The sequence below is a fragment of the Plecotus auritus genome, assembly GCF_963455305.1.
Source record: "Plecotus auritus genome assembly, chromosome: 10".
Classification (NCBI taxonomy): Eukaryota; Metazoa; Chordata; class Mammalia; order Chiroptera; family Vespertilionidae; genus Plecotus; species Plecotus auritus.
This window is the reverse complement of record NC_137785.1, coordinates 26,154,885-26,168,205: the sequence shown is the minus strand read 5'-3', so window position 1 is coordinate 26,168,205 and position 13,321 is coordinate 26,154,885. Positions and strand designations below refer to the sequence as shown.

Genomic DNA, 13,321 nt, shown 5'->3' with positions numbered 1-13,321 from the left:
TTATTGCTGTTTTTAGAGCATTTTATGATTTATTCAAGATGTGTAGAAGGACAGTGTAAGTCCTGCTGTGTAATTATTTTTGAAGGCTCTGTCTCACATATAGGCTTATAATTCATGACAGCGTGGCTGACATAGTTTTATCCAGTCCAGTGAACTATGGACACAAGACACAAATTCCCAGGTTTGCTTAAAGTTCTCTGGGCTGTTTTTAAATTTCAGTGGTGAGTAGTAGACGGGTGAAATTTTTGACTTTCATAGAAAGTGCTTATTGTTACACTTGTAATACCTGTTTTATAGAAAAATTTGAAACTACAATAAACATAAATGACTTTTAAATAACAATGGAAATCATTCCTATGAAAAATGGAAGAAAATAAGATAATTATGTTTTTGTCCCTTTAGGTCACTCCAAGAACCGAAACCCCTGTCACCAGTGTCAGTAATAGTTTGGAGAATGCACTACGTACGTCAGCACATTCCACTGAGGAGTCGCTGCCCAAGAGAACTGTGGGAAAACACTCCAAAGGTAAGTCTGTCCATCTGCAGGGCTGAAGGGAAGGAGTTGTACTAGAGTGGAGAGGGGAATCTTGCGCTGATATTTGTAAATGCTTTTTGATCTTTCGTATACGCTAGTTGTAGTAAGTTGTATTCTTTTTCTACATTCTATAAGTAATACGTGAATGTATCTTGGCTGTAAAAATCTCAAATGTTGATGTTTATTAAGGAGGGAAAAGTGAAAGTTGTTAATCCTCCTCCCACCAAAATAAGTAAATTCTATAGCAGCAGTATCCTGAAGAACTTTCTACAATCATGGAACGGCCTGCATCTGCACTATTTCGTTTGAGCACTTTTGAAATGTGACTTATGCAACTAAGGACTTGAAATTTCATTTATTTTTCATTGCAATTGCAATTGCAGTAGCTCAGTGTGGACCATGGCTACCATATTGGGCAGTGCAGCTCTGGACTGGATGGAGGGCACATTTTAGACGAAGCTGTGAGTTCCTTGGTTCTGGTGTGCTTGACTTTTGCAGCCAGCTTGGACAGTCAGTCAGTTACTGTACAGTTGGTAAGCTGTGTGGAGGTGTGGGGGACTCCAGGAGTGTGAAGGTGATGTGTAGGACTAGATGGCTCGGCAGTGAACCCCAAGTCTGCAGAGTAGTCAGATGGGCCAGGATAACCCTGATTTGGATGGTCGTCATGAGGCCCCAAGCCATTTGCTCCCTCACTCAGCTGGCCTTTGTTCCTTCCCCCTTTTGTTTGTGTCTCTTCTAGAACTGAGCTGCACTAAGGTGGGAGCCATACCCTGCTTGTTTTGTGTTTTCCATTCTCTGTCTCCCTCCTGTCTCAGGCACAGTGCTTTGCGCCTCACAGATGCTTAGTAAGCACTTTGTTTTTTAAATAAAGCTCCATTTCGATAAAATCATAGCAAGCCACCCGTCTGACTTGGGTCATATGCTGGATATATCTATGTTCTAATGTCTGCACCCATGTTTATTTATATGTGACCATGACATGGTATTAAAACAGTAAATCCTTATAGCAGCCATGGGGCACAGTCAGCTTGTTTTATGTACTCCATTCCAAGGGACCATTATTCTCAGGATGCAGCAGGGCCTCATCTGCAAGAATGGTGTCACTCAGTCATAGGCACTTTCTCCCCTAAAACTGTTCCTGTCCTTTTTCCTTCTGAGTGTCATCCAGGGAACAGTGCCTCGTGGGGTGTTGCTCCCTTTGTCTCCAGGCAGTCCAGCATAGTAGAACTTGTGCCCTGCGCCCTCCTAGTCTGAAGGGCTGGCCTTTTCCTCACCACAGTGGTTTTTCCTCAAGACATAATTATCAAGAACCCCCTCACTCCTTTTTAAAAATATAATTGCAGAATATATGGCTGTTACCTCTGTCACTCCTTTTGTCAGTGTTCGTTGGTGCCCAGAGAGCCAGCTTTAGCATCACTTGTGCCAGACATCAATTATCTACAGTATTCTCCATTCAGTGGTTATAGTTGGTAATAGTTTCTTCCATCCAGAAATTGTTAAGCAAGCTAACTTCGTTTTTCATCACACTTTTTGTAATATTCTCTTCAGCCTAGGTTATTGCTCTTTTGGAAGTCTAAAGTCACTCTAAGTATTATTATAATAAACTTTTCTCATTGTCTTTTCTGTAACCCACATGTGTTTTGGTTTTTCTCTGCTTATTTGGAAGTTTGTCCTGATACAATTTCACTTATAAAATAAAGAATTCAGACTTTTCCATTTCTTTGGTATAAGAGTCAGGGAATAGCAATAAGGACAGTCTGAAACCCTGACTGCTCTGGTCAGGTCGTGTTCCAAGCTTATTACATAGACTAACCCACGTAATTTTCTGAAGAACTCTGTGGGGCTCAGTTATACCTATTTAATTCTAATATCAATCCCATGAAGAGATTATTGCCCCATTTTATAGATGGAAGAACTGAGTCACAGATAAGTAACATTCCCCGGGATTCCAACCCAGAGCTAATACTCTTACCACTAATGTTAGACTGAAGAAAACAGAAAATGAAAATCAAAATGGCAGTGCTTAAAAAGGACACATTAAAAAATGAGTGTTAACCTTTTTTCTATACTGTTTAATGTGAACATTTTCAAGTGCTGACATAGAAAAACAGTATAGTGGTTGCCCACATTTGGCTTCGGCAACAGGTAATCTGTGTATTCCTTTGGGGCCTTGAGTTACTCAGGAATGTGCAGGACTGTTGTATACACTCTGGGAAAGCAAGTCTCCCCAAATCCAGTCACTTGTATTTATTATTATTAAAACTTAGGGAGACAGTTATAAATGTACAAGGTGAGGTGGAAATTACTTTTAATAATATTCTAAGTGAAAGAAGTTCTATAACATTTTACTTTACTTGCCTGTCCCTATCTGCCCATTTCTCCATCCATCAAAACATTACATTTTTTTATGCATTTCCAAGTAATGATTGGGGTAGTTCTCCTGATCTGCCGTAGTTGTCATGTCTGATCATGTGTGCTGTACACTCACAGCCCACAGCTTAGTTCCTGGACGTACAGTGAGTTCTTCATAACTCCTGAGTCCTGCATTCTGACTTGAGCATCCTTCTCTCTGAAGCTGCTCTCATGGGAGGTCACAAATGACTCCTTGGGTGATAAGTCATCTTCTGTTTCACCTGGCATTTGTGACTACCCCACTCCAGACTTTGTCCTCCCTTGTTTTCTTTTCATTTTTTAAATTGTGGAACATCAGACATACACAAGCCTTGGTGTGGAACATTCCTCTGGTCTCCAGAAAACACGCTGGCTTGGTTTTTCCTTCCTTTCTTTTCGCTTCTGTTTGCTTTACGATTCCTTCTTCTTCTGCCCCTTAAACATCAGTGCTCTCCTGGCTCTTTCTTGGTCCCCCACCTAACACTGAGCAGTCTTCTCTGAGCCACTGTCAATCTGTTGATGACTTCAGATCTGAGAGTTCAGCTGTGACCATTCTCTTGGACCCCAAACCCCTGTGAACCCTCCGGTCATTGACTATTTCCACCTAGATGGTTCACTAGTACCTCAGTCAGTATGCCTAGAATGTAATCATGACTTCCATTGCCACCCCCTAAAATGGGTTTCCAATATTCGTGGTTGATAACCAATGTTCAGGCACTTGGGACAAAACCTAGAAGTCCATGACAGTTCTCTATCCCTCTTAAGGGGTCTAGACCTCGCAGTCCTGGCATGTCTATCCCTGTAAGGCTGTTGTGGTTTCTTCTTACTATCACTGGGCCACCATCCTGGTTCAGGCCTCCGTCTTCTCTGCTGCCTGTGGGTTCATCTCTCCAGCCCATTTTCTGAGCAGGAACCTGTCCAGCATGTTGGATCATGGTCCCCTGCTTAGGAAGCCTGGCAGCAGCACTGATGGCAGCAGCTAATGTCATACAACACTAACCACCCTACAGCTTGCATGTGTTCACCTACTTGATACCACAGACCCTTGTAGTGGGAACCATTATTCCTTCTGTTCACGATTAAATAACTGCCCATGGTCACTGAGCTGGAAAGTGTCATATTTCAGACTGAGCCTGTCTCACTGCAGAGCCCGTGGGTTTCCCTTAATCTGTAGAGAGGCGTGAGTTTCTTTATGTGCCCCTTGTGGGGTTGGTGGGCTGGCCCTGTCTGTGCCCTTGCCTCCTTGTGACTGTCCTCCCACTCTGCTCTGGTCTCCTGTCATTCCTCTCTTTGTGTCCTGGCTCCCACTGTGACTAAACTTAATAAAACACAGTGCGCTGTCATACCTGGGCCTGGGCCACCGTGTTGCTCTGCCCAGATTGGCCCTTCCCTTTGAGGTCTAGCCCAGGTATTACCACTTTGAACTCTGTAACTTTTCCATCAGTGTGGCTGGTACTGTGCTGAATATATAGTAATGCTAAAGAAACTGTTTGCCCTGAAACATAAATAAATGAAATTCCTTGGACTCCAAAATGCAAGTGTCTTATCACTCAAATGGAAAATGTGTGTTCATTTCCTGTTTTTGCTACTTTAGAAATACCTTTTATCAGCTTTGTGATTTCTCAATTATGCACTACTTTTGTTTCTATCTCAATTTCTGAAGAACTAACAAATCAAAGAAAAATATATGATAGAGTCCTTAAATATAGCATGATATATGTCCTAAAACAATGTAGAAAAAAAGAATCAGCTTAATCAGTGTAGTAGTGAATGTTCACATTTTAACAACAGCTGAAAGAAGCAATGCTTTTAAAATGTATTCCCATTAACACAGGCAAGTAAATGAAAGTGAAAAAGCAAGTTGATATTTTAGGAACATTATTCAGCTGGACCTTCAAGAATACAGTTTTTTAATTTTTAAATGAAAACTAGATTTCAGTAATAAAATTTTAAAGCAGGAAGCATCCTAAATGTTACTCTGATTTAGTGTCTTTATTTCAAGTATGAAGACTTGAGTTTGCTTACATAGATCTTAGGAGAAGGAGTTGTTTGTGCTACAATATTTTCTCTCAGTCATAAATATTACCCTTTCTACTGTATTTAGTGTATTTTTGGTAATTTTTGAAGTGGTTTCTTGTTACTGGGCATTTAGAATTAAACTGATAAAGACACCTTGAAATCAAATAAAAGACATATTTGGCAGAAAACTACCAACCACCCAGTTTTTTCCAGAAGACTTTAGAAAGGGAAAACGTTTCAAAAGAGTGGCTTATTCTTGGAACATATTAAAGTCATTATCTATGGGTGTCTTATAAATACTGATGTAACAGTGGCTCTTATAAATCATTTGAAGATACTTGTTAGCGAATGTGGTCCTTAGGCTGTGGCAGTTTTATCCAGGAGCTCCCTGGGCTGAAATGAAGAGAATGTCTTACTGGTCCTGGGACTTGCTGGCTGTGTGGCCTCTCCATCAGTCATTGTCCTAAATCAGTGGTCGGCAAACTCATTAGTCAACAGAACGGCAAACTGCGGCTCGCGAGCCGCATGTGGCTCTTGAGCCGCGGTTTGCCGACCACTGTCCTAAATCATCTGTGACACTTTGCCAGCCCCAGTGACTGCTCCTGCTTCAGGCCTTTCAGCTGCTTGCCTGGGCTTTTATTACAGCACATTTGTATTTTCTACACAAAATTCCCGACCGCTTGTTTCAGTTACATTAGTGTATTAGTTTTTATTCTTTATTTTATTTATTTTTTTAAAATATATTTTTATTGATTTCAGAAAGGAAGGGAGATGGAGAGAGAGAGAGAGAAACATCAGTGATGAGAGAGAATCATTGATCGGCTGCCTCTTGCACTGGGATGCCCCAAATTGGGGATCAAGTCCACAACCCAGGCATGTGTACTGACCCGGAATTGAACTATGACCTACTGGTTCATAGGTCGACACTCAACCACTGAGCCACATCAGCTGGGTTTAATTGATTTTAGAGAGGGAGGAAAGGAGAGAGAGAGAGAAACATCACTGTCGGAGAGAAACATTAATCAGTTGCCTCCCATTACCTACCGGGACTGGGGACCAAATCTGAAACCTGCCCTGACCGGGAATCCAGCCAGTGACCTTTCAGTGCACAGGATGGTGCTCAACCAGCTGAGCCACACCTGCCAGTATTAGTGTATTGATTTCTAAAATTAGGTATTGAGCTCTGGCCAGGTAGCTTAGTTGTTGGTTAGAGTGTTGTCGTCCCTATATGAGAAAGCTTCGGGTTCAGCCCTCCATCAGGGCACATAGAAGAAACAACCAATGAATGCTCAAATAGGTGGAACAACAAATTGATGTTTCTTTCTCTCTCTCTCTCTCTCTCTCTCAAATCAACTTAAAAATTTTTTAAGGAATTAAAATTAGGTATTGATTCAATTCTAAAAGTAGTTTAATGCATTTTACTGACACATTTTATTAGTAGTTATGTGATCTAATTTGTAAGTTTTGAGAATTTCTAGTGTGCATCTTGAAAGAAGAAAAGTTTGAACAAACAAAATTTTAAAAGGAAAAAGCATATTGTCCTTTTCTTTATCATCTCAACATGGTCTAGCCTCATATCCCTTTGCCCCATTTCTATCTCTCCTACATAGACATACCTATACACAGTCTGGATCCCAGGCCCTTTTCTCCTGTCCCCAATTGTTTCCCCAGATGGACGCTCCTGTCCTTCCTAGTCTGCCTTTTAGGGCACTGTTCCTGGCCATGACTGGCTCATCTCCGACCAAATAGAAGTGCGCCCTTTATGTCTTCGAGTCTTTCCAGTTGATGCAAATCCCGTCTTCACAGTCACCTTTCACTGTCTGTCCCTTCAGGTGATGGATGGATATCTAGCCCCTAAAATTTACACGTTTGCTTGTACTCTTCAGAAGGTAGTGGGACTTCTGTGACTGTTAGATGATTCAGTCTGCAGGACTGACCAGGAAGGTGAGAGAGAAAGGGCGAGAGGGGTCACTTCATCTACCAGTAGACTTTAAGTGGATTGTAAATAGATATTTGTATGCATATAGATATACTTTAAAATTATGAAACCACATTACAGAAATTTTGAGGAAAGGCTACTCATAATTTTACCACCAATTATAATTATTCCTGCTATCATTGCTATTACTTTCGATAATTTATTTTTAGTCAGTTTTACTTTTATATTATAAACAACTATAATCATGTTTTGCATGTAATTTATATTTTTAGTTGTATTATAAGCGTTTTGTCATGGTTTTGTTTTTGTAATCGTGGTCTTTAATATAGCTCAAAAATTGAAAGTGTACTTAAACATCTTTGATTCCTAACTAGGCATCCCATAATGCTGCCCTTCACATTAACCATTGTCAGTGATGTCTGCTACCGAAAGTCATCCCACAGGTGCCCTCCTGCCTTTCCATTCCAGCAGGCTCCCCTTCTCCGGTTTTTAGAGCCTGTATAATGGCAGGTGTTGTTTTCTGGGAGGGCAGTAGGGAGAGAATTTCACTGTGAGTAAAGTGGCAGAACTTTTAAGCCATTTATTTGATCCAGAGCTTTCCCGGTGGCAAAAGCTGCTGCAGCATTCCTATATGTAGTGTTGGTGGCACTGACTTACACAACTAAAACAAAGCACCATGTTGATTGGCCTGATGGTTTTGAAGAGTCTTCACAAACATTTCACTCCTGGAGTTCAAATGCTTTTTTTATTTGAAAACAGCTGAATAATGTTCATCTGCTTTTCACATTTTCCTGTCCAGATATGAGTCACTTCCTGCATTCAGACCAGATGAGGTTTTGTGTTTTTGTTTTTTTGCTTCTTTCCATAAATCCTAATATTATTCAGTTCTGGGACACTTAGGTACACATTGGTATTCTGTGGCCAAGGAAAATGCTGACTAAATTTTTCTGTATTCTTGATTTTATATATCCTATTGTTTAAAAAAGTTGAAGATCTGGATTAGAATGATGTCATTGTGGGTAAGTTTTTTTTAAAATAGTGGTTCTGAAAACATAAAAGCTGTTTATTTGCTGACTATCTGACTGAGGAACTTGTACAGGAACAGTGAGTAGTTTGAGTGCAAATAAGGTGCTGTACAACCTCTGAATGTAGTGTTTTCTTTGTTTTGCCAGAATGGGAACACATACTCTTGTTTTTTGGAGTAATTCCTTCCTATAAGGTGCTTATTTTAAATTTAAAACACTCTAAACCAAATGGGTTCTATTATCTTCCAAGATGCATATCAATCCTGATGCAGCTTTACAAAATTAGGGAGGCTTACAAGAGAATAACTTAGCAAGTGAAGGGTCATAATATACCAGTGAACAAGATAGGTGGGTTCTTATAATCTGTGAGTACAAGAACCTATCTATCTTGTTCACTGGTATATTACGAGCCCCTAGAATAGGACCTGGTTCACAGTAGGAACTTCATAAGACATGTGGGTAGAGCAGGGCTTGGCAAATTTTTTTCTGCAAAGATACAGATAATAGTTTTGGCTTTCAGACGCATACCGTAGTTCTGCTGTTGTGGAGTGGAAAGCAGCCATTGATGATATGTAAGCAAGCAGTGTGGCTATGTGCCAATAAAACCATTTACACAAACCAGCAGAGGGCAGTCTGCGGTTCTCCAGCCCTTGGCTTAGGACGGTGCTGTCCCGTAGAACTCTGTGACGACTGAGTGTTCTCTGTCTGTGCTGTACGTTATGGTAGCCACTTAGCCACAGGTGGCTGTTGACACAATGTGGTCAGTGCAACTGAGGAATTAGACTTTAATTTTATTCTTGTGATTAATACAAATTTAAAAGATCATATGTGGTTAGTGGCTACAGTATTGGGTGGTTCAGGCATAGAATCTCCCCCAAAGCATGTTGGACAAAGCAGTTCTTTTTCTCTAGGATGTTAGGGGAAGAAAGAGTTCTGTGACCAAAAAAACTGGGGAATTGTTAATAAAAAGATTTATTTGTTGTGGGACTTCTCAGAGCCTTTAATTTGCTGATGTACATGGACAATCTACAAGGAGTTTTGCAGATTTTTCCTCCAAATTTTTTGACCATGAAGGTTTTCAGGGGTGGCTCTGAACATCTCACAGGACTGGTGTTCCTTGGAGAAGACTTTGGGAAACATTGGTGTGGCAGACCAGGAGCATGGGCTTCTGTAGGAATTGTAACAATTATGTTGAGTATTGGACTGCTGGGTTGAAAGGTCTGTAGAAATAAATCCTCATAGAACCCTGCCATATGTCCTCCAAAAAGAGTAAAAGTAGTGGAAGAAGATGTTCTAATGTATCATTTTACTCTTGAGGATAAAAAAATGCACCCATGTGGGTGAAAAGGGTGGTATGAAGAAGCTGGTGCCTGTAGAACTCTTCCTCTCATGGTGCTTTGTCTTTTTTTGTCATTGTCTGTCTGTGCAGCCAGTCTATGACAATCCTCAATATTCTTTAGAGGCAGCATTAGGAATCTTCACTGTTTCTCCTATAACTAACTGCTGCCCTTTTCACCTCCAGCCTTGCCCTGTCAGAGAAGGATGAGACAAGAAGATCCAATGAGAGGCTCTGGGCAGCTGTGTCTAAAACAGTAATAGTGGAAAACATTGAGCATTAGTTTTTCAGAAATTGGAACAGATCATAACTAATCTTCAGTTATAATTAGTTCATACTTGTGTGCATTCAAATAAACTTATGTTCTCTTTTCAAGCACTGTTCTCTTCCTTTTCTATGATTTGTATTTATTTCTTTGCCTGTTTTTCTTGCTTTACTTTTAAATTCACTTTTCATTCCTGAGTGTGACAGCTTTTTTGCTTCCTCTTAAGTTTCTCATTCCAGGTGAACACACCGCAGAAGAGACTGAGCAGCGTTGGGCATTGAAAGCCTTATTTTGAAAATTGCTAAAATATTAAATGCTAAAGTAATATGTACTTCAGGATTTTATTTCATTTTTATAATTTTGTTTGTTGTTTGTTGTTTTTGTGTGTGTTTTTTTTACTTTTACAGTGAGTGTTGAAAAGATAGACCTGAAGGGATTATCACACAAAAAAAATGAAAGAAATGTTGAATGTTCCTTTGAGGTAAGATGCTAAGTTTTTTTCCCCTTTTCTCCTCTAAGGGATAGGAGGGAACATTTACCATGAATTGATACTTTTATTTATCTAAATAAAAAATAGGCCATATTGCAAAACACTGCTAGTGCTATGGGAGATAGAAAGCTGGGACTTGACCTATGGGTGGGCCATCTCCAGGACTGGGTTTGTTGGGCTTCAGCCTAGGGGGCACTCACTTCCTGACCTCAGTGGCCTCCATGAGGGGGAGGGCCTGGAGTTAACAGTTCAGTTCTATCCCTGTCAGCCATGTGACTGAGGACAATGCTGAACTTCTGTGCCCTAACACACCTCCAGTCGGTAAAGGAGGAGGAGTTTGGGGGTAAATGAAATGAGACAGCCCCTTCAAAGCACTCAGCACAAGATCTGGATATAGTAAAAGCCTGCAAACAAAAGCTCTTCTTCTCTGCCCACTAGATGACAAGAGCTTCTTGGTCTATATGGTGAATGCTCTCTAGACTGACATGCTCAGCTGCTAGTAGTTGGTTACCTAAGTTGGCTTACGTGGAGAATTATGAAAATTGAGACATATTATGTATTACGATTAGAGACCCTCCAAGGCAGTGCTAGACACTTCCTATGTTTTGTTGACCTGAATTTAGTTTCTTGGTCCCACTTAGCTGTTAAAGAGGCTGGGTAATGAATTTGGGTGGCCATGTCCCTGAGGTTCTGTTACTTGCCCAGTATATTGTGTGAGGTTCTCCTTTGACCATGTGCCTGAATACTGATTGATAAGGAAAATCTGCTTCACGTATTATTGGTAATGTTCTCAGGAATAAAAGCTTCTGTGTAGTATTTAGTATGTATATTATGTGCAGTTTACTAGTTTTTCAAAGAGTGTAGCTGCATGAAAATACTTTTTCCACTAAAAGGATAAAATTTCATTTGATTTGGGAGGTACTGCATTGTGAGAGTCAGTTGTTAAGCTACGGATGTCTTTTCAAAATGTATGGAAAAGACGTGAGGTTTTGGAGATTGCTAAAGCTTGCGACTAGCACCCAAACTCAGGAACCAGTAAACCTCAGAATCCCAGCGTCATTCAGGCCAGTAGGCATCAGGAGCCCAGCAAGTCCTCAGACCCTGGACACGCTGTCTCCTCCCTCTACTCGCTGCCTTTTGCCGTCTAGTGTTTCCTGAGGGGCTGTTGGCAATCATTATTTGCCTCCATAGGGCCTACCCTTTTGGGAAGCTGCTGAGCATAGGGCGGATCTGGGATGGTTGGCCCCACTCACAGGCCATCTGATCATCTGGGCTTTGATTTGCCCCTGTCTTTAGTCCTGTTACTTGTGGCAGGGAATTGGGCTTGTGCAGCGTGAGATGCAGAAATCCTATACAACACAACTGCCTGCTGCTACTCACTGAAGAAATGAGCTTTGGTAGAATAGACACTTGGCCTCTCACGACCTCTTGGAGGAGGAGGGGATTATAAGCAGGAGAAGGAGGCAGTCGCAGACTGGCAGGGATGGGGACTCTTGTCTGAGTCCTCTGAAAGCAAACTGCACAACTCCAAAAGGAGCCTGGAGCCATTGGCCTTCAGGCCAGTCACAGCTCTGAGCTTGCGGCACTAGACTAGGAACTATTGCTTGGAGTTGACACTGATGACTGTCACACAGGGTTCTATGTTTTTACCCCAGTGGTTAAGCTGAAGTGTCTGAAAAGCTGACTTTTCCTCATGTGATAACTGGTAAAAGTATTCTTGTGTTTAGGAAAGTGAAAATCCTCCCAATAGTCCAACTAGCTATTCTTTTGAGGTGGGAACTTGTGCCCAAAGGAATTTACAGTCCAGAATGCATTTGTTGGATGGTATTCAAGGTACAAAGGAAAGATATAATCAACATTTTAAAAAAATTACTATCTTATTTACAAAACACACCATTAATTTGTGCAGCTTAAATTGTGTGCTTATGTGCTGGTGAGTTGTCCTCTGCTCTGAAATAAGTGACTGCTTGTAGGATACAGATATGTATTATTCACGTGTAAGAAAAGTGCAGCCACCTTATGGTTTTGTTTCACTGTGGTCACTCTAGCTAGCTATCATCAGATTCTATAGCTCTATAGAGAGAGAGAACTGGTGGGCTTCAGGACGAGAAGACAACATATCTTTAAACTTTTTCCCATTTTAATGCCCCCCCCCAAAAAAAAAATTAAGTCCCAATAGAATTTTTTGTTTTACAAATCAACAAGTTGATTCTAAAATTTATATGGGAAGAACTATAGAGTACTCAAAATGATTTGGAAAAGAAGAAAAAAGTTGGGAGACTCACAGTACCTTGTTTTAAGAGTTACTGTTACACCACAGGAATCCTGACACTGTGGCATTGCTGCAAGGGTAGAGGCATTGATCAGAACAGAACAAAGTTCAGAATTAGACTCAGATGGAAGTGGTCCATTGATTTTTGACAAAGATTCAAAGGCAGTTCAATGAAGAAAGGATTTTTTTCAACAAATGGTTCTGAAACAAATATTTCATACACAAAAAAATGAACCTTGATCAAATCTCACCTCTTACACAGAAATTAAATTTTATTACAGACCTAAATGTAGAACCTAAAACTACAAAAGTCTGAGAAGAAAGCATAGGAGAAAGCATTGTGACTTAAATGAGGCAAAGGTTTTTTTTTTGATACAATGTCAAAAATACCCATAAAAGACTAAATATGTTAGACTTCATCAAAATTTAAAACTTGCTCTTCAAAAGGCACTGTTAAAAAAAATGAAAAGAGAAGGAAGGCACAGACTAGGAGAAAATAGTTGCAAGTTACATATCTGGTAAATAATTTGTATTCAAAATACGTAAAGAACTCTCAAGCTCAATAATAAGAAAGCAGTCCAATAAAACATGAGCCAAAGATTTGAACATACACTTCACCAAGGAAGATGTATGGATGGCAAAGAGCATACATGAACAGATGTTCAGCATTATTAGTAGTTAGGGAAATACCAATTAAAACCACAGCAAGGGCCGAAACCGGTTTGGCTCAGTGGGTAGAGCTTCGGCCTGCGGACTGAAGGGTCCCGGGTTCGATTCCAGTCAAGGGCATGTACCTTGGTTGCGGGCACATCCCCAGTGGGAGGTGTGCAGGAGGCAGCTGATCGATGTTTCTCTCTCATCGATGTTTCTAGCTCTCTATCCCTCTCCCTTCCTCTCTGTAAAATATCAATAAAATATATTTAAATAAATAAATAAATAAATAAATAAATAAATAAATAAATAAAACCACAGCAAGGTAGCCCGGGCAATGTGGCTCAGCAGTTGAATGACTGAGCGTGGACCCAGGAACCAAGAGGTCATCGGTTTGA

The 13,321-nt window shown here is 40.5% G+C and overlaps 1 protein-coding gene across 2 annotated transcripts in view; it reads left to right on the top strand.

Moving 5' to 3' along the window:
• Positions 1–13,321, top strand: part of ZCCHC14 (zinc finger CCHC-type containing 14) — a 67,166-nt gene that overhangs the window by 32,348 nt on the left and 21,497 nt on the right. For both annotated transcript variants that reach the window (XM_080646063.1, XM_080646062.1), the window contains 2 exons: positions 403–526; positions 9,918–9,991. In XM_080646063.1, the coding sequence (XP_080502189.1) occupies positions 403–526; positions 9,918–9,991 (198 nt within the window). The remainder of the gene's footprint in view (positions 1–402; positions 527–9,917; positions 9,992–13,321) is intronic.